The sequence below is a fragment of the Palaemon carinicauda genome, chromosome 38 (assembly GCF_036898095.1).
Source record: "Palaemon carinicauda isolate YSFRI2023 chromosome 38, ASM3689809v2, whole genome shotgun sequence".
Taxonomy (NCBI): domain Eukaryota; kingdom Metazoa; phylum Arthropoda; class Malacostraca; order Decapoda; family Palaemonidae; genus Palaemon; species Palaemon carinicauda.
The window spans coordinates 22073550-22100225 of NC_090762.1; the positions used below are offsets into that span (position 1 = coordinate 22073550).

Here is a 26676-nt window from a genome sequence, read left to right on the forward strand (position 1 = left end):
CGATACCATAGAGGGAAAACGTCTGTTCGTTGGTCAAGGCCTCTCGAACCCATAAGTCGTTTGACATTACTTCTCCCCTGGGCTTGGGAGCATGTAAGAGGTCCCGGACTAGGTGAACGACAGGCGCGAACAGACGAACCCTCGGACGCAACACTGTAACACTTTGCGCATATTACTTTATCACTTTGATTTTCTGTTTTGCACTTATTTCACTGAAATCGAAACTTTTACTGATTTCTACCTGAAACACGCAATTCTACCCTTCATTAAAAGGTAGTAATTGCGAAATCAGTCGTATAATGCAAGCTCATTAATACCAGCAAAAAACAGAAAACATATTTTAAGATAAAAAAAATCAGTGGCTGGGAAAGAGACTAAACACTAGTTCATATAACTACGTTTTCAATCTCTCACCGCACATAGCCTGGGGACGAGAATAAAAAACTAAAACGTTTTATCCTTCCTCCCCTTACAGCGACTAGGGACGAGAGTAACACGAGAACAACGTCACCCGCTTGAACGGAACGTTTTCTCTCCTCTCTCTCCCTCCGTCTCTATCTCTCTCTCTCTTTCTCTCTTGATTTCGCACCTAAGAGAAGAGCCCAATTATATTTCGTCAAAAAAACATGTTATTTGACTAAAGGAAAAAACTGAAAGGTTTTTCAAATAAAAAGTTCCTTTAAAACATTTAAGCTAAGAAAGAATGAACAAAACGTCAGAATCGATTTACTCTTACTGCAAAGTGAAACCGTGATACACTCTCTCTCTATCGTAACGATAGAGCGCATGTTGAACGTCCTGAACGTCAACAACTGCGTAGCATAAATAAACTAAACGTTAGTTCATCTTTGAAAACAGTACGAAGACTATCAAAGAAATTCTTTCAAAAAATATTACATTTAAAAAGTTTTAAATCCTTAGCTCTTTAAAAGCTAATTACGATATAAAGGGCTCAACGTTGATTAACTTCGGTTTCCAAGTTAGGACCGCCTACTCTCAGGAAAGGTCTATATAAACAAAACATTAAAATTATTTTTATATGTTTATAATAAATGGAAAGTTAATCGAAGAGGCCTAATAAAGGCGGAGAGATATAAAATATATAGAGGAAAATCTATAACGTGATATAATTACTAAAAGCCTAAACACACTTCCGTCTAAGGGAAGGGTCGGCCATTTAAAAGTGAAAGAAAGCCCATACTCTCTTTGTCACTATAATTAAATCTATCCAAAACGAATTCAAGATTTAAGATGAAGATAAAACACCTGCATAGCGAAAGCTCAAAACTAGAATAAAGTACTTCACCAATTAGTTGTGAAAAAACTCCAATTTAGCAACAGCGAGTAAGTACGTCTTGTCGATAGCTCGACAGAGAGAAAATTGAGTCTTTTGTTTACATTGAGTACTGGGTATCTGGACGACAGATGGCGCTGTTGGGCACACCCGCAACCTGTGTAGCGATCGCTGGCGAGTTTTTACCGTAGAGTTGTCTGTCGGGCAACAGAGTTGCAGCTATTATAATCACCGGCTAAGTTAAATATTGAAAAATGCGAGTTAAAACCCAACAGGGACCTGGATGTGCTAGAGGCAACTAGGTTAAGATTATTCGAGTACAGTAATCAGTATGAATAGCATATATAACTAAATTTAACAGTAAACTTATAGTTACAGACAAAACATTTTGAACAAAATTAATTTTACCTATACTGTAATAAATAATGTGCTTTCACTCAATTTGACCTTAATTTCAACAGCAAATAACCCGATAACCCATTAGACCGTCTAAGAACGGGGATATTTTTAAAGAAATCTAATGGTTTTTGCTTCGCCATGCGCTCGCAATGCTCAGAGAAAAAGAAAAACATCAAGCTCCTATGTACTGGCAAGTAGTACATGTTGAGCTGCGCATACTAACCCCATTGATTATTATTTCATAGATAATTGTTTTTATTTGCAGTGAAAATAAGTGTAATTTTCGAAGAAAACCTACGTTTTTCTAAGGGAAATGATTGTCTTTTAAAAGGAAATCTTTTACCATCCATAACGGTTTATACATAATACAGTACTTTAATTACTAGCGAAACTGAAATTCCCCATAAGAAATGGACGAGTGCTGGCTACTTTGGTATTTTTCTCTATACAGTATATTTAATGAGGGCTGTGGCATAATAACTTATGTATCGGTCGATAAAAACGGGAAGTCTATCTCTCACTCTAAGTCCATTGTTTACATCTGGGAGACTGATGTCGCGTTACTGTCGTAATTGCGCACACGTGGCTTGAATTTGCTTTGGCCAGCTTTTCTGTTCTTTGAGTGATGTAATCATTACCTGGCTTTCTTAACCAATTAGGAGGTTCCCAATATTTATGCACAAGTTCCAGGATATTGTTCTACAACAGCCCTTTTTTTCCACCCTTCCCTTTAGTTTGAGTTAAACCACCATCACATAAAGATGTCTCCAAGAGGGAACCTAAGGTAAGTACCATCTATTTCACAATTTAGTGTAATTTCATCAATGTCAGCAATTTATTAGGATGGAAACGCTCTCCATTCAGTGTATAGCTATTGTTACCCATGTGAAAGTAAAGAATACCCCTGAAACAATGAACCACGGGGATTGCAGCTCAACATTACTGCTTGCCAGTGCATACAGAATGTGAAGTTTTTTTTCCGCAAGCGAAGCGAGCAAACAGCGAAGCAAAACCAATAGAAGGGAGTGAAGTGAATCCTAGATAATTATACTTTAATTTTGAACCAATTATATGAAATTTATATTTTTCCAACTGGTTATCTAGTGTTTATTTAGCTTTTCTGACCATTATTGTACCTGGAAACCAATTTTTTTCTTGCATTTCCCCATCCAAAAAGCCCAGTTTCTCACTGGGGTCCCCTATAATGGTCTTTATATAAGGGGGTCCAAAAACTCATGAACGGGTGGTTTGCCCTAATAATCATAGCCAGAAATGCATAATACACAAGATAGCAAGTAGGAAAAATATATGGTTCCTATATTTGGGTAGATATAAAAGTATCTTAGATTTACCTTATAAACAACCTTAACCTCAATGAGCGAAAAATAATAGCCTAAGTGAACCTAATGGCCAGGGCGACATCAGCGCAAAAAAAAAAAAAGTTTATATGCAAATTACGAAATAAATATTAATAGGTTGGTTTGTTAAAAGTGGTATTAACAGGTAGCAACGAATAATTAATGTAATTAAATCAAAATTCACTAACCAGGTTACGACATTCAGTATCAGTCTGTCGGTGTGATGGGGGACTGTTCCTTACAAAAGAATAGAAAGGTGTCATTACCTTGAAAGAACTTGCCAGAAAACGAGCTATTTGCGTGGGTGACTTTAAAAAAAATACTGGCTTTAATGATCCTACACTTTCGAAAATACATAAAATAAAAGGACCAAAATGTAAAATGGGGACACTACCTTCTTTCACACCGTTATCCCTACGTTAATTAAGAGGGTCTATTGCTTGATGCGTTCTCTTCAATGTCTTCTATCAAACACATCTTCCACCAGACCTCTCTCCATATCATCCTTCACTTTATCTCGCCATCCAGTTCTCTCCCTCTCTCTTGACCTCCCTCTTACAGACACCTTTCAAGTCCTCCTTATTCCGTAGTCCCTCCCCACCATTCATATTCAACACGTGCCTACACCATCTCAGTCGTGACACCCTTGCAACTCTTATCACCTAGGACCAAGGTGATAAAACTGGTAGGCCAATCTTCCAAGCAATGATATTCCCATAATCCGACTCGATATTCTCATCTCTGTTATCTTAGGGACACTACTAAATCCCCTACAATAAACAGCAAGTCTCTCTCTCTCTCTCTCTCTCTCTCTCTCTCTCTCTCTCTCTCTCTCTCTCTCTCTCTCTCTCTCTCTCTCTCTCTCTCTCTCTCTCTCTCTCTCTCTCTCTCTATATATATATATATATATATATATATATATATATATATATATATATATATGTGTGTGTGTGTGTGTGTGTGTGTGTGTGTGGGTGTGTGTGTGTGTGTGTGGGTGTGTGTGTGTATACACACACAGTCCTCCACAAATTGTCCAAACTGCCGTGTGGTAGTTAGGAAAGGGAGAGGTTAGGAATGGTTGAATTTGTGTGCATATCTATCTAAATATTCGCCATCATTTTTTTTTTTTTTTTTGACGGATCCTTTACACAAGTCAAGGCTATTAGTTGAATATAAACTTTGCACGTTTTCACATATTCTCAATAAACCTATGTCACATTCTCTCAAATAACCAACCTCTTAAAGTTTTTCCACTGGAGAGATAAATGTAAAGTTTCTACATTTATTTAAGTTTGTATTATATTTACACTTAACGCACGCTTTTACTTATTTGATCGTGCATTCATCTTTATATATCTTTAAAACCTAATTTACTATTCTTACTGAGTTAAGCCTAATCTGTTCCACTTGATGTTATTCTTATGAATTAGAAAGGAACTAATCTTGAAATTAAACATCAATACAAGGCATCAATCAACAATTAACGATATTTATAATTATTATATGAGAGAGATATGTGATATTGCTTTTGGAATAGCGAGTCTTATGTACATGGTAAATGTTCGCATGTTACTTTTAATCTCTCGTCAAAACACTGTAGGTCAGACACCTTACGTTATTCACATATGCGCTTTCAATCACAAGAGACACATCAACAAGTTCACTTATCTAAATACAGGAATGACATGAAATGTACATATAAAAAACTCCAAAATATCAATCAGAGGAAATTATATATATATATATATAAAAAAAACAATAAGCAGTCCGGAGTCTTCAATCCCAAACATGTAGTTAAACAGATTTACACATCGTAAATTTATTGTTTTAGAGTCAACTGAAATTACTGATTATCAAACATTGTCAAACTCGAAAAAGTCTCACTGTTTGTACTCTGACGCTACCTCAATTTAAAACTTGTTCATTATTATTATTATTATTATTATTATTATTATTATTATTATTATTATTATTATTATTATTATTATTATTATTATTATTATTATTATTATTATTATTAAATAGGCCACTCAAGTTGGAAAAGCGGGATGCTTTAAGCCCAAGGGCTCCAGCAAGGGAAATATCCCAGTAAGGAAAGGAAACAATGAAATACATGAACTATACGGAAAGTGATGACCAATTAAAATAAAGTATATTAAGAACGGTAACAGCATTAAAATAGTGCTTTCATATATAAACTGACAAAATTAAAAGAGAAAACAGAAGGAAGATAAATAAGGTAGAAAAGTGTGCCCGAGTGTACCCTCAAGCAAGAGAACTCTACTACCTCAAAGATAGTGGAAGGCCAAGGTACAGAGGCTATGGCGCTACCCAAGATTACAGAATAATGGTTTGATTTTGGAGTGTCCTTTTCCTAGAAGACCTGCTTAACATAGCTGGAGAGTCTCATCTATCCTTTCAAAGAGGAAAATGCAGTAGTTAACCCACGTGTATCTTGGATCCAATAATTTGAAATCCGATAGCACATTTTTCGCTCCTAAATATTGCCCTTGCCAGACACCAGGCCACTCCGTTTGTTGATAATTGTAAGTCCTTTTGGCTAAAGTTGTTTTAGCTAGCCACTGAATCCTTACTTTTACTTTACTTAACGGTTTTTTTCCCGGTCCTATACAGCAGGGGAACCCTACTCTCTCCAGGACATCCAAAATTTATTTCACCATGTTCGTTCGAAAGCATTCAACATTTCACATTATCTATTGCTCATTTACTGTTAAATCGACACTAACAAAGCACTCACAGAATAAGAAAGCCTTCAGTTTCCTCTTAAAAACCTTAATATCTTTGATATTTCGGATGTCTCGTGTGAGCTTATTGTATAGTCTCCGGGCTGCATATTAAAAGGCTCTAGAGACTACGGTAGACATAAGTCTGGGTTCCAATGGTTTGAAACCATCTGTAACTATTCTTGTGTCAACACTATTTGTTGGCTGCACAGTTGCAAGTAGACCTAAATGTGTGTTCCGAACTTCCGTAGTTTCCTTCTCCATCCCACATAACTTACAACTCAAGTCACCTCAATTTATTCCTTTAAAATAACTTTTTGATTCTAGTGGCTATGTAAATATTAATCTGTTAGTGATGATACGATTCAGATTCGAGAAATGATAAGTGAGAAACATTTTGTTTAAGAAGAAACTAAAGACTTACTTGTTTTCAAAGTGTGTTGATAATGTGTGATATGCAAGATACATAAATATCTTCGTGATTGATTGGACCCCTACCCTCAAGCTACTAGCTCTGCTGTATGTGTTGGACAGGTTGATGACCCATATAGACTATTCGAAATTAAATCATGCAATAGGAGGAAGAACATTTTGTTATGCTGCACTTAGACTCTTCAATGACCTTCCACTTGATGTCAAGAATAGCAAAAATGTGGCAGCTTTCAAGAAAAACCTGAAGACATCTCTTTGGAAAGTGTTATAATAGTGATCTGAAAACTATTAAGCCTGAATACAAATGCTAGCGAATAACTGAAAAGACACAGAGCCAAATATTAACTGGAAATAAATTATTTTTACACACCAAGGACCGCCTGAACAGACTCTTAGTGTCTGATGGAGGGGGAGAAATAAACCTCATAAACAAATGAATATCAATATAATCTCCAGTTTTATAGATACATTATTTTCTGTTTACTGTTTTATTTCTAAATATTTATAAGAAGTTTTTAATAAATCAACGTTTATATCATACTTCTTTTTTTACACATTTCTTTCACACAACCGCAACCAGTCTATTAAGTTTTCTTCTTTGTTCTACAATCTCTGGCACTAATCGCTTTCCTTGTCACTATATTGTGTTACATCATAATATATCTATAGGAAGCGATGTTTTCTACTGATCCTATTATGATATTATCCTTTTTTCTGTTATTAGCTCTGTGTGTTGCTGCCCATGGATGATGGGTACAAAAATTTAAAGAATGTCAATTTCCCCTTGCAAAACTGCAATGAAGGGAGAAAAATACATAAAAAAAATAATATCTAACGTAACCGTGAAGAAAGATTTTCAGAGAATAATGAAAAGTTTACGCTTTAAAGAAGCTAATAAAGTTTACAAAGAAAAAAAATGAACTTCAGAAACCAAATGTTGAATAAAAAGCGAAAGAAATGGGATAGGAGGTACCGTTGTAAAGGCAAAGCTAGAAAGAACAAAAACATTCCCCTTTCCCGCGTCGGGTCCGAACAAGTTAATATTTTATTATTGTTTACTGTCAAGTGTGATCCTGTCACTGAAGATTCCTGACACAATGCCATTGGTTAGAAAGCTCTCTCAGAATCGAAAAGTCTCGGTACGTCTATTCGCATATATTTTGATAATCATTGTAACTCTTGGATCCTTCTCTATGGTAGAAGAGACTCTTATCTTTGGTTAGCACCTCTTTTAGGACACTCCAAAAATCAAACCATTGTTTTCTGATCTTGGGTAGTGCCATAGCTTCTGTACCATGGTCTTCCAGTCTCTTGGGTTAGAGTTCTCTTGCTTGAGGGTACACTCAGGCAGGCTGTTCTGTCTTGTTTCTCCTCTTGTTTTGTTAAAGTTTGTATAGTTTATACAGGAGACATTTATTTTAATGTTAATTTTCTTACAATATTTTATTTTTACTTGTTTCCTTTCCTCACTGAGCTATTTTCCCTGTTGGAGCCCCTGGGCTTATAGCATTCTGCTTTTCCAACCAGGGTTGTAGCTTAGCAAATAATAATAATACAGCTCATTTGGTATTATTGTAGTGTATTACAAGGCAATGTAACCTAGTAAATTATATATGAAATATCTTCTTTGATGTTACTGTTTTGAAAAAAAAAAATATTGGTATTTTTTGTTCATAATTTCTCACATTATTTATTTATTTCCTTATTTCCTTTCCTCACCTGCCTAATTTTCCCTGTTGGAGCCCTTGGGCTTATAGCATTTTGCTTTTTCAACTAGGTTTGTAGCTTCACTAGTTATAATAATAAAAATTATATTATTTCCACATGCTCCTCTATCTTCATATACCTGGCAACACTGAGAATACCAAAAAATTAATCTTTGCGTAAGGTGTTAACTACTGTACTGTAATTATTCAGTGGCTAATTTCCTCTTGGTAAGGGTAGAATAGCAGCTCTTCCAGAAGGACACTCCAAAATCAAACCATTGTTCTCTAGTCTCGGGTAGTGCCATAGCCTCTGTACCATGGCCTTCCACTGTTTCGGATTAGAGTTCTCGTACTTGAGGGTACACTCGGGCACACTGTTCTATCTTATTTCTCTCCTATTTTATATATGGAAGATCGAATTTTCTGTAACTGGAATACAAACCTCCTATTTACAGTGAACCCTCGCTACTTCGCGGTTCGACCATCGCGGATTCACCACTTCGCGGATTTTTTCCATAACCCATATATATACAGTAATATATATATATATATATATATATATATATATATATATATATATATATATATATATATATATATATATATATATATATATATATATATATATATATGTATGCATGTATTTATGTATATATGTATGTATGTATATATGTAGGTATGTATATGTGTATAGCCTACATATAAATATATATATATATACCGGTATATATATATATATATATATATATATATATATATATATATATATATATATATATATATATATATATATATATATATATATATAAGTAGGAAGATGTGATGTAGTTCTAAGGGAAAAGTATGGGAAATATGTCTGGGTAATAAGCAAAGCTCTACCTCCAGTTTGTTTCTTCATTATGATCAGAGATAAACGTAAACAAAACATTGGTTGCCATTTTTTATCGTGCTTTTTAGCGTGTTTAGGAAATGCATGATATAAAATCGCCTTTAATATTTGTGCCTGTTTTAGTTTAGGGTACTGTAGTACATGCATTAAGTATTCTGTACATTAAAGGGTAGTTTGTTAACAGTACTACGTACAAGGGAAGGTTTTAAAAGTCTGAATATACATGTTGAATAAATAGGTAAATATGGTGTCACTACTTCGCGGATTTTCACCTATCGCGGCCGGGTCTGGAACCTATCTACCGCGATAAACGAGGGTTCACTGTATTAGGGGTATTACTTTTGGCGAAGCTGAAAGGACAAGCCATTAAAATTTACTGAGTGTTAACTACCCATCCCGCTAGTTAGGAGGGGTTAGGGAGCGTAGCTAGTTACCCCTCCTGTTCACATACCCCTGTGACTGAGCTCACTTTGCTTTTGGCTCCGATGGTGAACGGTTGTTGCCGCTCTTCATCCTTGCAATTTTTTTGAGTGCCATTAATACTTTTTCTTTTCTGTGTATACGTGCGTTGACTTGTGTCGGCAATGCGTACCTGCCCTGGTCCCGAGGGCTGCACCTGCGGTACCTTCATGCCGAGGACGTGGATCCTCTCACACTGCCCTACTTGCAGAGGTCAACAGTGTGATGTTTCTAATAGGTGTTTGTTCCGTAACTGGAATACAAACCTATGCTATTCATTAGGCTTCGCTGAGAGGAGGAGCCATTAAAATTATAGCGAGGGTTAACTACCCAGTCCGCTAGTTAGCAGGGGTAGTGGGGTAGCTTGCTACTGCTCCTGCTCTCACACCGGTGACTTAGCTCACTTTGCTTTTTGGTCGGATGGAGAATGGTCATTGCCGTTCTTCATCCTCGCTTATTTTGGACTGCCATTAATTGCTATTGTTTGTACTTTCTCTTTGATTAGTGTGTGTGTGTTGACTTCTGCCGACCGTGCGTACTTGCCCTGGACATGAAGGCCGGCCTTGCGGATCCTTCATGTCAGCTGTGGACACCGATCACCACACCCTTTGTCCTGCCTGCCGAGGTCAACGGTTTGATTGTGATAATAGGTGTACTGTAGAGAGTGTCGGGAGTGGTCTGCATCCTAGTGGGAAAGGTTTGGGCAACAGCGGAAGAAGATATCAAAGTGCGATATTTCTCCTTCGAAGGTTTCTTTGAAATGGGAAAAACCCAAGCCCTCTTTTTCCACTTCCCAACCTTCCTCCCAAGTTTTGGGAGTCGTTTGCCCCCTAGTGGGAAAGGTTTGGGCGACGGTGAAAGAAGTCTAAGCGGAACTCGTCTCCATTGAAGGTTTCTTCGAAGCAGAAGAACCCCAAGGCTTCTTCCTCCGCTTCTCGACCTTCCTTTGAAGCTCCTGGTCATTCGGCCACCTCAGGGGGATTGTCGAGCTGTAGCGCAGGCCGCTTAACTTCTGGACAACCTCGGTCCTCAAGAGATGGTGTTGCTTCCTTTATCGAAGCAGCCTCGCCTCCATTTCACTTTCTCCTCTTTTTCCAGGTTTGTCCGTCCTTAGTGTTACTGAGTCTGTCCTCCAAGGAGGCCCTGCTGCAGCTAATTTGCCGTGGTGCTAGTGCGCAGCGGTCGTCGGAGTTGGATCCTTTGGCCCTTGTTGATGTTGTGGTATCAGGGATGTCATCTGCTGCCTTGCCTGCTGACGTTCCTGCCTTTTCCGCCGTTGCCGAAGACTGCGCTTCCCCTCCTTCTGAACATGCTTCTAGCGCTGCGCAAAAAGTCCTAGGCACATCTTTCCTGCGATTGTTTCTCTCTCTCAAGGGAGCTCACTCATAGAGACTCCTCTTCGGAGAACTGCTGCTGATGGTCAGCTTGCTGATCCCCCGCCCTACAGAGGGCGTCACTTCGTCCCTGAGTTCATTGCTAAGACTCAAAATCGGGGGCACTGGACTCTAGATTCCGGCCCTTTCAGATGATGAGTCTATGTACTGTAACCAATGACCCAGATCAATTGTTACTGTGCCCAGGGAGGAGTTTGAGATACAGTATCTTAAATGTACTGCAGCAATACAGCCCTGACTAACATCACTTAATGATAGCTCCGTAAGGGTTAAGAGGATGATCACTAAGTACACTACAGTATTTCATCCTGGATGCGCCAAGTGATTGAAAGACCTCTAGTCCCTGATCCTCCTTTGGCTCGATGACCTAGAGCCCATGATATCAGGTGCATCAGTACAGTATGTCCTTGGCATTCAAACGCAACTTTTAAATATTTAACTTAGCCGGTGAATATATAATAGCTGCTCCAGCGGCTCGACAGAAAACACACACAAAAACTCGCGAGCGATCGCTATGAAGGTTGCGGGTGTGCCCACCAGCGCCAACTATCGGCCAGATACCGCATATACATGTAAACAGACCCAATTTTTTTTCTCTGTCGGCCTTAACGACAAGACGTATCAATACTCGCTGTATAACCTGGAGTTTTCTCAACATATTTGGTGAAGTACTTCCTTTTGGTTTGAGCTTTCGCAGTGCAGGTGTTTTATCTTCAACTTAAATCTTGAACTCATTTTTGGATAGATTTAATTTTTGATGAGTTTGGATGAGGTCCTGTTGTAGGACTTTCTTTGACTTTTAAATGGCCGACCCTTCCCTTAGTACGGAAGTGTGTTTTAGGCTTTTAGCAATTATCTTATCACGTTATAAATTAATTATAGATTTTCCTCTATATATTTTATATCTCAACCGCCTTTATTAGGCCTCTTCGATTAGCTTTCCATTTATAATAAACATCAAGATAAATTTTAATGATTTGTTTATATGCGATCTTTCCTGAGAGTAGGCGGTCCTAACTTGGAAACCGAAGTTAATCAACGTTGAGCCCTTTCAATCGTAAATAACTTTTACAGAGCAAATGATTTAAAACTTATTAAATGAATATTTTTTAGTAGATATTTTATGAAAGATTTTTTTGAATAGTCTTCGTACTGTTTCAAAGATGAACTAACGTTTAGTTTATTTATGCTACGCAGTTTGCGCTCTATCGTTACGATAGAGAGAGAGAGTATCACGGTTTCACTTTGCAGAAAGAGTAAATCGATTCTGACGTTTTGTTCATTCTTCTTTCAAAGCTTAAATGTTTAAAATACTATTTTTCAATATTTAACTTAGCCGGTGATTATAATAGCTGCAACTCTGTTGCTCGACAGAAAACTCTAAGGTAAAATTCGCCAGCGATCGCTACACAGGTTGCGGGTGTGCCCAACAGCGCCATCTGTCGTCCAGATACCCAGTACTCAATGTAAACAAAGAACTCAATTTTCTCTCTGTCGTGCTCCCGACAAGACGTGCTTATTCGCTGTTGCTAAACTGGATTTGTTTTCACAACTAATTGGTGAAGTACACTATTCTAGTTTTGAGCTTTCGCTATGCAGGTGTTTTATCTTCATCTTAAATCTTGAACTCGTTTTGGATAGATTTAATTATGGTGACAAAGAGAGTATGGACTTTCTTTCACTTTTAAATGGCCGACCCTTCCCTTAGCGGAAGTGTGTTTAGGCTTTTAGTAATTATATCACGTTATAGATTTTCCTCTATTTTTTTTTTTCTTTTTTATATCTCTCCGCCTTTATTAGGCCTCTTCGATTAACTTTCCATTTATTATAAACATATAAAAATAATTTTAATGTTTTGTTTATATAGACCTTTCCTGAGAGTAGGCGGTCCTAACTTAGAAACCGAAGTTAATCAACGTTGAGCCCTTTATATCGTAATTAGCTTTTAAAGAGCTAAGGATTTAAAACTTTTTAAATGTAATATTTTATGAAAGAATTTCTTTGATAGTCTTCGTACTGTTTTCAAAGATGAACTAACGTTTAGTTTATTTATGCTACGCAGTTGTTGACGTTCAGGACGTTCAACATGCGCTCTATCGTTACGATAGAGAGAGAGTGTATCACGGTTTCACTTTGCAGTAAGAGTAAATCGATTCTGACGTTTTGTTCATTCTTTCTTAGCTTAAATGTTTTAAATTCTATTTTGAAGGAACTTTTTATTTGAAAAACCTTTCAGTTTTTTCCTTTAGTCAAATGACATGTTTTTTTGACGAAATATAATTGGGCTCTTCTCTTAGGTGCGAAATCAAGAGAGAAAGAGAGAGAGAGATAGAGACGGAGGGAGAGAGAGGAGAGAAAACGTTCCGTTCAAGCGGGTAACGTTGTTCTCGTGTTACTCTCGTCCCTGGTCGCTGTACGGGGAGGAAGGATAAAACGTTTTAGTTTTTTATTCTCGTCCCCAGGCTATGTGCGGTGAGAGATTGAAAACGTAGTTATATGAACTAGTGTTTAGTCTCTTTCCCAGCCACTGATTTTTTTTTATCTTTAAATATGTTTTCTGTTTTTTGCTGGTATTAATGAGCTTGCATTATACGACTGATTTCGCAATTACTACCTTTTAATGAAGGGTAGAATTGCGTGTTTCAGGTAGAAATCAGTAAAAATTTCAGTGAAATAAGTGCAAAACAGAAAATCGAAGTGATAAAGTGATATGCGCAAAGTGTTACAGTGTTGCGTCCGAGGGTTCGTCTGTTCGTGCCTGTCGTTCACCTAGTCCGGGACCTCTTACATGCTCCCAAGCCCAGGGGAGAAGTAATGTCAAACGACTTATGGGTTCGAGAGGCCTTGACCAACGAACAGACGTTTTCCCTCTATGGTATCGGGGGTATCTTACCAAGATCTCCCCTACCATAAGACGAGAGAGACGTTGTTTCTCCTCGTCATCCGAAGGCTTTTCGCTTCGAGAGGCCTTGACCAACGAACAGACGTTTTCCCTCTATGGTATCGGGTGTATCTTACCAAGATCTCCCCTACCATAAGACGAGAGAGACGTTGTTTCTCCTCTTCATCCGAAGGCTTTTCGCATAAGAAACCTGTCACAAGGTTTCGAAGCCCTTAAGCGAAAGTCAGTCCTTTCAGGACAGGTCCAGCGTCCTGGTTACAACCATTAGGACAGCTCTGACCCTATGCAGTCATCGGATAACTGCTCGCCGCCTAACAAAAGCGTAACACAGACTCCGAGAGTCTTTTTTTGTAGGCAAAGTGTTGCGGTCACAGACGTTACCCTCGTCTCTTACCACAACCATTTTCGTTGATCCTTAATGGGTTGTATGGCAAGACATGCAGTATATGCTTGCCTCCCTTATGGAAGACTATTCTGCCGATTAGTCCGTTGAGTCTAGCCGTTTATCTCATCGATATCCTGGCTTTCAGCCAACCTAACGTTCCTTTGTGCTTACTGTTGACGTTGGCGTAGCTTAGTCACGTCAGTCAGGTTGTTTAGAACCACACTCGATGCGGTCTCGTGTGGTTTTTCAGCCGCATTTGGACGTTAGGCCACTTGCTGAGGCTCCTGTTGACGTTCAAGACGTTCACTAACAATCGGAGTTGACTTGTTTTGACGCTGTGCGTCAACCTCCGCATTCTAGAGTTGTTTTGACTGCTCAGTCTAGGCAGTCAAAGCAGTCTCGAGTGGACGCTGTGCGTCCTCACGCACCTGTTGTGGTTGACAGTTCAGTTGTTGACAGTTCACAGACTGTCAAGCAGTTACATGACGTTGCGTTCTGGTCCGCTACTAATGCACCAGTGAGTGTGGACTCTGCTTGTAAAGCATTGCCACCACGGTAGGTCTCTCCCTTGCTTGAGACTCAGCTTTTATCGGACAAGGTTCCTGTAGATGAGGAAGTTGCTGTTCCCCCTCCTACTGATATTCCCTTGAGGACTCTGTCAGATGGAGAGGAACCTAAAGCTGCTTAGCCTCCTATGGACTTTAGTTAAATCATGATGATTTTTTTAAGGATCTTTGTCCGGATCTTTTTGTAACTGCTGCTCCTCGTTCGCCTAAACGTCAGAGCTTACACTAGGCCTAGCTACTTCGAAGCCGTTGTTTTATAAGCTAGTGCTCTCTCGCTCTCCTAGAGAGCTTTACGTTGGCTAGGCGACTGGTTTTTCACCAGGAGGAGTTTGGGGGATACAGCCTTTGCTTTCCCTTCTTTTAAACTGGTTTATAGAGCGAGAGTCTGATATGACACGAGAGAAGTTCTCGGCTTGGGAGTTCATGCCTCTGCCCAGATAGACTTCTCAATTCTCGTAGACTTTCCCTGGCGCCTGGCCAGGAGACGCTCCAAGTTGTTTACAGGTCAACTTCACAGCTGTTTTCGAGCCTTTGAAGTTTTGCTGTACAATTATGTCACGCATAACAAGGCTTTCAGGGATGGTAAACGGTACCGCCTCAGTCGCTAACCCCGTCTGTTGCCACACCTGCTCCCGTAGACCCTAAATGGGCTTTGCTGCAAGACATGCAGTCCAAGCTTGCGTCCTTGATAGAGGACTTTAATGCGGAGAAGGTTGCTACCGAACCTTCTGGCCAACAACCTTCCAACCGGTCGGTTGTGCGCCCAGTTGACGCTGAGGTAACCTACTCGCGTCTGCCAGTTGAGGTGGTTCCTCCACCGATGCGACCCGTGTGGGTTGCCAGCCGCACGTTGACGTTAAGCGACGCTCGGAGGTGGTTGTTGACGTTCAGGACGTTCAACAACCAGCAGAGGTGACTTGTTTTGACGCAGTGCGTCAACCTCAGCAACCCGGTAGGGTGTTGACTGCACAACCCAGACGGTCTAGACAGTCTCGGGTTGACGCTGTGCTTCCTCGCGCACCCATGGTTGTTGACAGTTCACAGACTGTGCAGCAGTTCCATGATATTGCGTCCGGCTCCGTCACGCATCCACCAGTGCGACCGGACTCAGCGAGCCAGACGTTGCCCACTCCGTTGCCGTTTCCTCATCAGTTTTCGGATGAGGAACCCTCTGATGAGGACGTTGCTGAACAACAAGACGATCAGCCCCCAGAATAGATCAAACCCTGCTATCCATCCAGAAGATGCTGAAGAAGGAACGCTGCTCAGTCAGGCTGTGGATGAGTCTGGTTAGGACTCTGTCATCCGTGGTTCAATTTGTGTCACTTGGAAGACTACACCTCCGTCCTCTTCTGTATCATCTAGCTTTTCACTGGAAAAGGACAAGACGCTAGAAGCGGTCTCGATCCCGGTTTCCGGAAAGATAAAGTCTGGTCTGACTTGGTGAAAGGACTTTATCAACCTTTGAAAGGATCTTCCCCTGACTGTTCAGACTCCCAACCACGTTCTCTTCTCGGACGCATCGGACGTGGGCTGGGGCGCGACACTAGACAGTCGGGAATGCTCAGGACTGTGGAACTCGAGTCAGAGGAGCATGCATATCAAATGCAAGGAGCTGTTGGCAGTATATCTGGCCTTGAAAAGCTTCAAGTCTCTCCTTCGAGGCAAAGTGGTGGAAGTTAACTCGGACATCACCACGGCCTTGGCGTACATCTCCAAACAAGGAGGTACCCACTCACTGACGTTGTACGAGATCACAAGGGACCTGCTCATCTGGTCAAAAGGTCAAGACATCTCCCTAGTAACGAGGTTCATCCAAGGCGACTTGAACGTCATAGCAGATTGTCTCATTCGGAAAGGGCAAGTAATTCCAACCGAATGGACCCTCCACAAGGATGTGTGCAAGAGACTTTGGGCCACTTGGGGTAAAACCATCCATAGATCTCTTTGCAACCTCGCTGACCAAGAGGCTTTCAATCTATTGCTCTCCAGTCCCGGACCCAGCAGCAATACATTTAGATGCTTTCCTCCTAGATTGGTCACATCTGGATCTCTACGCATTCCCACCGTTCAAGATTGTCAACAAGGTACTGCAGAAGTTCGCCTCTCACGAAGGGACAAGGTTGACGTTAGTTGCTTCCCTCTGGCCCGCGAGAGAATGGTTCACCGAGATACTTCGATGGTTAGAAGACGTTCCCAGTAGTCTTCCTCTAAGGGTAGACCTTCTACGTCAGTCACACGTAAAGAAGGTACTCCAAAGCCTCCATGCTCTTAGTCTGACTGCCTTCAGACTATCGAAAGACTCTTGAGAGCTAGAGGCTTTTCGAAGGAAGCAGCCAGTGCGATTGCTAGAGCAAGGAGAGCTTCTTCCATTAGAGTCTACCAATCGAAGTGGGAAGTCTTCCGAGACTGGTGCAAGTCAGTTTCTGTATCCTCGACCAGTACCTCTGTAGCTCAAATAGCTGTTTTTCTCTTATACCTGAGAAAAGGACGATCCCTTTCAGCTCCCACTATCAAGGGCTACAGAAGCATGTTGGCATCGGTCTTCCGGCATAGAGGCTTAGATCTTTCCAAACATAAAGATCTGCAAGACCTCCTTAAGTCTTTTGAGACCACCAAGGAGCGTCGTTTGGCTACCCCTGGATGGAATTTAGACGTGGTACTAAGATTCTTCATATCAGACAGGTTTGAGCCGTTACAATCAGCCTCCCTGAAAGATCTCACTCTTAAGACTCTTTTCCTGGTATGCTTAGCCTCGGCTAAAAGAGTCAGTGAGATTCATGCCTTCAGCAAGAACATAGGATTTTCGTCAGAAAAAGCCACTTGTTCGCTACAACTTGGTTTTCTAGCCAAAAATGAGCTGCTTTCTCGGCCTTGGCCTAAATCTTTCGATATCCCCAGCTTATCGGAGATCGTAGGCAATGAACTAGAAAGAGTCTTATGCCCTGTTAGAGCTCTTAAGTTCTATTTAAAGCGTACTAAACCTTTACAAGGCCAATCTGAAGCTTTATGGTGTTCAGTTAAGAAACCATCCTTGCCTATGTCAAAGAATGCTTGGTCAGACTTTATCAAATTGTTAATACGAGAAGTTCATTCACATCTGAGTGAGGAAGACCGAACTTTGCTTAAGGTGAAGACGCACGAAGTTAGAGCTGTAACAACTTCCGTGGCCTTTAGGCAAAATATATCTCTGTAAAGTATAATGGACGCAACCTATTGGAGAAGCAAGTCAGTGTTCGCGTCATTTTACTTGAAAGATGTCCAGTCTCTTTACAAGAACTGCTACACACTGGGACCATTCGTAGCAGCGAGTGCAGTAGTGGGTGAGGGCTCAACCACTACAATTCCCTAATTCCATAACCTTTTTAATCTTTCTCTTGAAATGTTTTTATTGTTTTTGGGTTGTCCGGAAGGCTAAGAAGCCTTTCGCATCCTGGTTGATTTGGCGGGTGGTCAAAGTCATTTCTTGAGAAGCGCCTAGATTAGGGGTTTTGATGAGGTCCTGTTGTATGGGTTGCAACCCTTGATACTTCAGATCCTAGGGGTCGATCAGCATCCTAAGAGGATCGCGAGGCTCCGTAAGGAAGACGTACTTAAAAAGGCAGAGTAATTGTTCAAGTCGACTTCCTTACCAGGTACCTATTTATTTTGCTTTTGTTATTTTGATAACTTCTAAAATGAAATAAAAATTCTTAGCTCATAATAATGTAAACATATTTTGCTGGTCTCTACCCACCCCCCTGGGTGTGAATCAGCTATTATAATCACCGGCTAAGTTAAATATTGAAAAATGTCATTTTTATAATAAAATAAATTTTTGAATATACTTACCCGGTGATTATAAATTAAAGGACCCTCCCTTCCTCCCCAATAGAGACGCAGTGGGACGAGGAGAAAATTGAGTTCTTTGTTTACATTGAGTACTGGGTATCTGGACGACAGATGGCGCTGTTGGGCACACCCGCAACCTGTGTAGCGATCGCTGGCGAATTTTACCTTAGAGTTTGTCTGTCGAGCAACAGAGTTGCAGCTATTATAATCACCGGGTAAGTACTGTATATTCAAAAATTTATTTTATTATAAAAATAACATTTTAAAGGAACTTTTTAATTGAAAAACCTTTCAGTTTTTTTCCTTTGGTCAAATAACCTGTTTATTGACGAAAGGTAAGTGGGCTCTTCTCTTCGGTGCGAAATCAAGAGAGAGAGAGAGAGAGAGAGAGAGAGATAGAGACGGAGAGAGAGAGAGGAGAGAGAACGTTCCGATCTTTATTCTCGTCCCAAGCGAGTAACGTTGTTCTCGAGTCAGTTTTTTACTCTCGTCCCTAGTCTCTGTACGGGGAGAAAGAATAAAACGTTTTTAGTTTTTATTCTCGTCCCAAGGCACTGTACGGTGAGAGATTGAAAACGTAGTTTTGAATGAACTAGTGTTTAGTCTCCTTCCCAGCCACTGATCTTTTTATCTTAAAATATGTTTACTGTTTTTTGCTTGTACAGTATTAATGTGCTTACATTATACGACTGATTTCGCAATTATAACCTTTTGATGAGGGTAGAATTGCATGCTTCAGGTAGAAATCAGTTTTATTCATACCTAATGTGAATTGTTGTAAAATTCGATTTCAGTGAAATAAGTGCAAAACAGAAAATCGTAGTGATAAAGTGATAATTGAGCAAAGTGTTATCAGTGTTGCGACCGAGGGTTCGTCTGTTCGTGCCTGTCGTTCGCCTAGTCCGAGACCTCTTGCAAGCTACCAAGCCCAGGGGAGAAGTAATGTCGTACGACTTATGCAGTCCAGTGTTGACTTTCAGCCGCTTGTGGACGTTCAGCCGCTGCCGCATGCTCTTGTTGACGTTTAGGACGTTCGCCAACCAGCGAAGTTGACTTGTTTTGACGTTGAGCGTCAAGCACCGTAGTCAAGAGTTGTTTTGACTGCTCAGTCTAGGCAGTCAAGGCAGTCTCGAGTTGACGTCGAGCGTCCTCCCGCACCTGTTGGTTGTTGCTGGTCAGTCCTTTAAGCAGTTACATGACATAGCGTCCTTGACTGCTACTGTTGCTCCTTTGCGTGTGGACTCTGCTTGTCAAGCATTGCCACCACGGCAGGTCTCTCCCTTGCTTGAGACTCGGCTATTGTCGGACAAGGTTCCTTCAGATGAGGAAGTTGCTGTTCCCCCTCCTACTGATATTCCCTTGAGGACTCTGTCAGACGGAGAGGAGCCTAAAGCTGCTCAGCCCTCTATGGACTTTAAATAAATCATGCTGATTTTTAAGGATCTTTGTCCGGATCTTTTTGTAACTGCTGCTCCTCGTTCGCCTAAACGTCAGAGTTTACTCTAGGCCTAGCTACTTCGAAGCCGTTGTTTTATAAGCTAGTGCTCTCTCGCTCTTCTAAGAGAGCTTTACGTTTGCTAGGCGACTGGTTTATCACCAGGAGGAGTTTGGGGGAGACAGCCTTTGCTTTCCCTACTTTTAAGCTGGCTTATAGAGCGAGAGTCTGATATGACACGGGAGAAGTTCTCGGCTTGGGAGTTCCTGCCTCTGCCCAGATAGACTTCTCAAACCTCATAGACTCTCCCTGGCGCCTGGCCATGAGACGCTCCAAGATTTTATGGTCGACTTCAGAGCTAGACCATCTCCTGTTAGGAGTTTTTTCGAGCGTTTGAAGTTTTGCTGTACAATTATGTCATGCATAAACAAGGCTTTCAGGGATGGCTCCAATGATCTGACAGCCACGTTCTCGGCAGGAACAAGTCCCTCAGGGATGGCTCCAATGATCTGGCAGCCATGTTCACTGCAGGAGTACGTAAGAGGCAAGTGCGCTCAATGTCTTCATTGTCAAGACAAACTTCACGATGAAGTCTACCAGGTTGTCTTGACAGCATTAATGGAAGGCGACTGGATGGTCTCTCTCGAGCTTCAGGAGGCATACTTCCACATTCCTATACACCCGGATTCCCAACCGTTTCTGAGGTTTGTTTACAGGAATGTGGGGTACCAGTTTCGAGCCCTGTGCTTTGGCCTCAGTCCTGCTCCTCTCGTGTTTACGAGGCTCATGAGGAATGTGGCAAAATCCCTCCATCTATCGGGGATCCGAGCCTCCCTGTACTTGGACGACTGGCTTCTCAGAGCATCGTCCAGTCTTCGCTGTCTGCAGGATCTACATTGGACGTTGAGTCTGGCCAGGAAGTTGGGACTTTTGGTCAACCTAAAAGTCCCAACTGATCCCATCCCAGATTATTCTATATTTGGGGATGGAGATTCGCAGTCCAGTTTTTTCGGGCTTTTCCGTCAGCCACCGAATAGAACAAGCCCTGCTCGAAGTCCAACTAATGCTGAAAAGAAAACGTTTGTTCAGTCAGGAGTTGGAACAGTCTCGTAGGGACTCTCTCATCCCTGGAGCAGTTTGTCTCACTAGGGAAACTACACCTTCTGCCTCTCCGGTTCCATCTAGCCTCTCACTGGAACTAGGACAAGACGTTAGAGACGGTATCATTCCCAGTCTCCGAACCAGTAAAGGCATGCCTGAAATGGTGGGACAGCAATATCAGTCTGAGAGAGGGACTATCCCTAGCAGTCAAGAACCCAAACCACGTGTTGTTCTCAGACGCGTCGGATTTGGGTTGGGGTGCGACCCTGGACGGTCGGGAATGCTCGGGTCTGTGGACCTCAAGTCAGAAGAGCATGCACATCAACGGCAAGGAGCTATTAGCAGTCCACTTGGCCTTGATGATATTCGAAAGCTTCTTCGAAACTAAGTGGTAGAGGTCAACTCAGACAACACCACAGCTTTGGCGTACATCTCCAAGCAAGGAGGCACACACTCCTTCACGCTGCTCGAGATCGCAAGGGACCTTCTCTTATGGTCAAGAAATCGGGGCATCTCCCTGTTGACGAGATTCATCCAGGGGGACTTGAACGTCTTGGCAGACTGTCTCAGTCGGAGGGGTCAGGTGATACCCACGGAATGGACCCTCCACAAGGACGTGGGCAAGAGTCTTTGGGCTACTTGGGGTCAACCCACCATAGACCTCTTTGCCTCCTCGTTGACCAAAAGGTTACCAATCTATTGCTCTCCAGTCCTAGATACAGAAGCAATCCACATAGACGCGTTTCTACTGGATTGGTCTCTTCTGGACTTAAATGCATTCCCACCATTCAAGATAGTCAACAAGGTACTGCAGAAGTTCGCCTCTCACGAAGGGACAAGGTTGACGTTGGTTGCTAGCCTCTGGCCCGCGAGAGTGGTTCACCGAGGTACTTCAATGGCTGGTAGACTTTCCAAGAAGTCTTCCTCTAAGGGTAGATCTGTTACGTCAGCCCCACGTAAAGAATGTCCATCAAAGCCTCCCCGCACTTCGTCTGACTTCCTTCAGACTATCGAAAGACTCTCAAGAGCTTGAGGCTTTTCGAAGGAGGCAGCCAGTGCGATTGCAAGAGCGAGGAGAGCTTCTACCATTAGAGTATACCAGTCGAAGTGGGAAGTCTTTCGAGACTGGTGCAAGTCAGCATCTGTGTCCTCGTCCAGTACCTCTGTAGCCCAAATCGCAGATTTTCTTTTACATCTGAGAAAGGTTCGCTCCCTTTCAGCTCCCACGATTAGGGCTACAGGAGCATGTTGGCTTCGGTCTTTCGACATAGAGGCTTAGATCTATCCAACAATAAAGATCTCCAAGATCTCCTTAAGTCTTTCGAGACCTCTAAGGAACGTCGTTTGGCAACTCCTGGATGGAACTTAGACGTGGTCCTAAGGTTCCTCATGTCAGACAGGTTTGAGCCATTACATTCAGCCTCCCTGAAGGATCTCACCCTCAAGACACTTTTCCTAGTGTGCTTGGCTTCGGCTAAAAGGGTCAGTGAACTTCATGCCTTCAGTAAGAACATCGGCTTTTCTACAGAAAAAGCCACTTGTTCACTTCAACTTGGTTTCCTGGCCAAAAATGAACTGCCTTGTCCTTGGCCTAAATCTTTTGATATTCCTTGCTTATCAGAGATCGTAGGCAACGAACTGGAAAGAGTATTATGTCCTGTTAGAGCTCTCAAGTTCTATTTAGCTCGTACTAAGTCATTACGAGGTAAATCTGAGGCATTATGGTGCTCAGTTAAGAAACCATCATTGCCTATGTCAAAGAATGCTTTGTCATATTTTATCAGATTTTTAATACGAGAAGCTCATTCTCACTTGAATGAGAAAGACCGATGTTTGCTTAAGGTTAAGACGCACGAAGTTAGAGCTATAGCAACCTCCGTGGCCTTCAACCAAAATAAATCTCTGCAAAGTATTATGGACGCGACTTTTTGGAGAAGCAAGTCAGTGTCATTTTACTTAAAAGATGTCCAGACTCTTTACGAGGACTGCTACACACTGGGTCCATTCGTTGCATCGAGTGCAGTAGTGGGTGAGGGTTCTACCACTACATTACCCTAATTCCAATATCCTTTTTAATCTGTCTCTTGAAATGTTTTTAATATTGTTTTTTGGGTTGTACGGAAGGCTAAGAAGCCTTTCGCATCCTGGTTGATTTGGCGGGTGGTCAAAGTCATTTCTTGAGAGCGCCCAGATTAGGGGTTTGATGAGGTCCTGTTTTATGGGTTGCAGCCCTTAATACTTCAGCTCCTGGGAGTCTTTCAGCATCCTAAGAGGATCTCTGGGCTTCGTGAGGAAGACAGACTAATAAGGCAGAGTAATCGTCTAAGTCAACTTCCTTACCAGGTACCTTTATATATTTGGGTTTTGTTATGATATAACTGTCAAAAACTCTAAGCATATACGCTGTAAACTTAATTAACTCTGGTCTCTACCCACCACCATGGGTGTGAATCAGCTATTATATATTCACCGGCTAAGTTGAATATTTAAAAATGATATTTTAATTATAAAATAAATTTTTTAATATACTTACCCGGTGAATATATAAATTAAAGGCCCCCCCCTTCCTCCCCGATAGAGACCCAGCGGGATGAGAAAAATTGGGTCTGTTTACATGTATATGCGGTATCTGGCCGATAGTTGGCGCTGGTGGGCACACCCGCAACCTTCATAGCGATCGCTCGCGAGTTTTTGTGTGTGTTTTCTGTCGAGCCGCTGGAGCAGCTATTATATATTCACCGGGTAAGTATATTAAAAAATTTATTTTATAATTAAAATATCATTTTTCCGTGTTGCAGGTACTGTCAAAATTTGTCTACAGCCCACTATTTAAAAGGCATGACCCGCAGGAGACTTGATATGTTTACTATCGGTCCTGTGGTGGCTGCTCAACAAGTGGTTTAAGAATACCTCGGGCTCCTTATTGGACAAGTAGCAGTTGTTTGAGGGCATTGGTTACCTGGGTTAAGACAGGGATTAATGAGAGTATGTCTAGCATTTTCCTTTCTCCATCTTCCCCTCCCATGGGGTGCAGTACTATGGGTCCCTCTGCAAGCTGGCTTCAACCTCTGCATGTAATTATCACTTACGTCGTTTAGCCTAGTATAGTCATAAATTTATTCTAATGTCCACGTCCCTGGAAGCAAACGTCTTTGCTAATTCCTATATAAACTCGGAATGTGTTCATATAAGATGTTCAATACTTTCTTGACAATGAATTGCTCAGGCTGCTATCACACTCACTCTGTATGTTTAGCAAAGAGTCAAAGTTTTCTCTAGACCACAGTCATATACAGTGGTACCTCTACCTATGAATTTAATCCGTTCCACAACCGACTTCGGATGTAGAAAATGTTCGGATGTAGAAACGAATTTTCCCCTAAGAATACATTGAAATAGGATTAATCCGTGATTGAGCCCAAAAACCTATGATAACTCCTTAATAAATTACTACACATAATTACACATGACAATATGCACTCTAAATTAGATAATAAACATGTAAAAAAGAATAATTATCAAGAAATAATAAATAAGAAACAGGTTTTTAGCGTCACTTTACCTTAGAAAGTCCAGCGCAGGTATTGGTCTTGCTACGCAGAGAGGAGATGGACGGGTGGCGAGGAGGTAGAGAGGGTGACTACGATGAACGTACACTACCGTAACTTATTCTAACTTACACTAAGTGAACTTTAACCTAACTTAGCTTATTATTTTTTTTTTATTTTTATATTTTATATTTTTTTTTTACATTTTTTTTTTCTTTTTGATAATTAATTTTAATCACTTTCATTCTCTCCACTTAAAATTGATTGAATTTTTTTCTCTTCACTCTTTGCCGTTTTCTTTGAACTACTTCCTTCCTCTTCATCACGAGTTTGCTTTGTAGTTTTTTAAAGAAGCGATCGATAGAAAGTTGCTTGGTACGGCTTTTCAGAATGTTTCGAAAATGAGTTAGGCAAACATCATCGAACTGCGCAACTACACGACAAACCTGTAATCAATTTTTTTGGATGGTATTTGTCGATGAAGTCGACCACGTCTTGATATTTTCCTAACATCTCTTTTATTTGCGCCGAACCTAACACATGTTCTACCTCCTCGATCCCTTCCTCGTCACCACTCATGTGCTAAGACATAGCATGGAGTTTCTTGAGCTCTTCTGTGGTAAGTTCGTCGTGATGTTCGGCGACGAGTTCCGTGATGTCATCTGCGTCGACCTCCAGACCCATGGACTTGCCGAGGGAGACGATTTCCTCTACGTCTTCCGCTGCATCCACCACAGGATCAGGTTCGGGGTCAAAACCCTCGAAATCTCGGGGAGAAACTGCATCTGGCCACAGCTTCTTCCAGGCAGAATTCAGTGTCAGTCGAGTTACTCCCACCCAAGCCTGATCTATGATCTTCAAGCAGTGCACGATGTTAAAGTGGCTTTTCCAAAATTCACGCAAAGTTAAGTTTGTGCTTTGCGTGACATTAAAGCACTGCTTGAATAGGTGCTTGGTGTAGAGCTTCTTGAAATTTGAGGTGACTTGCTAGTCCATGGGCTGGAGGATAGAGGTGGTATTCAGTGGAAGATGCAGCACCTTTATGAACTTGAATTCTTTGAAGATATCATCTTCAAGTCTGGGGGGTGAGCGAGTGCATTGTCAAGGCATAGCAGGCACTTTAAAGGCAAATTCTGCTCATGAAGATACTTCTTCACAGAAGTCCCGAAAATTTGGTTAACCCATTGGACAAAGAACTGCCTAGTGACCCAGGCCTTTGAGTTGGATGGCCAGAAAACATGAAGCTGGTCCTTATCCACATTCTATGCCTTAAAGGCCCTATGGTTCTCAGAATGGTAAACCAGTAAGGGCTTGACTTTAAAGTCCCTGCTAGCGTTGGCACATAGGGCAAGAGTCAACCGATCCTTCATTGGCTTATGCCCAGGCAATTTCTTTTCTTCGGCGGTGATGTAGGTTCAACTGGGCATCTTCTTCCAAAACAGCCCGGTTTCATCACAATTAAACACCTGCTGCTCTACGTAGCCTTCTTCCTGCACGGTCGTTTCAAAGCTCTTCACAAAGTCAGCTGCAGCCTTTGTGTCCACACTAGCAGCCTCTCCGTGGCGAACAACTGAATTAATCCCGGACCGTTTCTTAAATTTCTCAAACCAGCCACGAGATGCCTTGAAATCGTCTGAGGAAAGTTCGGTTGAACTCTCCCCAGCATCACCCCCAGAGCTCGCCTCCTTCAAGTCCGTGAAGATGGCGTGCGCCTTCTCGCAGATGATAGTTTCGGTGATGGTGTCGCCAACAATCTCTCTGTCCTTGATCCAGATTAGCAGAAGTCGTTCCATCTCTTCTATGATAGGGCTATGACGTTTTGAAATGATGGTGATCCCCTTAGAAGGTTTCACTGCTTTAATGGCTTCTTTCTGTTTCAAGATTGTCGAGATCGTCGACATATTTCGGCCATATTCTTTTGCAAGTTCACTCACGCGGGTGCCACGCTCATGCTTTTCAATAGTTTCTTGCTTTACTTCTAAAGAAAGCATTTCCTTCTTCCTTTTCTCACCACTACCACTACCACTTGCGAAACTAAGCCTTTTAGGACCCATGCTTTACGTAAAAAACCGTAAAAGGATGTTCCCAAAAAATCACGATTAAAATACAGTTACTGTAATAGCAGAACGCACAGCGCACAACCACACGAAGCCGACGAGAACAGAGGAATGACCCAAGCCACGCTAATTGAGGGTACCTCCGAGGTCGAAGTGCTGCCTTCTATCGGCGGAAA

General features: G+C 41.5%; 2 protein-coding genes across 3 annotated transcripts in view; one reads left to right on the top strand and one right to left on the bottom strand.

Annotated features, from left to right (window-relative positions):
- Positions 1–3590, bottom strand: part of ZC3H3 (Zinc finger CCCH domain-containing protein 3) — a 58431-nt gene extending 54841 nt beyond the window's left edge. Inside the window, exon 1 of one of the 2 annotated variants that reach the window (XM_068361930.1) lies at positions 3446–3590. The gene's annotated coding sequence lies outside the window, so the exon portion shown is untranslated. Of the gene's footprint in view, positions 1–3239; positions 3369–3445 lie in introns of those variants that run through there. The other variant, XM_068361929.1, reaches the window with a different exon arrangement.
- A 3645-nt stretch (positions 3591–7235) lies between these two features.
- The window catches only part of LOC137630453 (DNA replication ATP-dependent helicase/nuclease DNA2-like), a 93219-nt gene continuing 73778 nt past the window's right edge, over positions 7236–26676 (top strand). Inside the window, exon 1 of the mRNA XM_068361931.1 lies at positions 7236–7366. Within this exon, the coding sequence (XP_068218032.1) occupies positions 7325–7366 (42 nt within the window). The 5' untranslated portion in view covers positions 7236–7324. The remainder of the gene's footprint in view (positions 7367–26676) is intronic.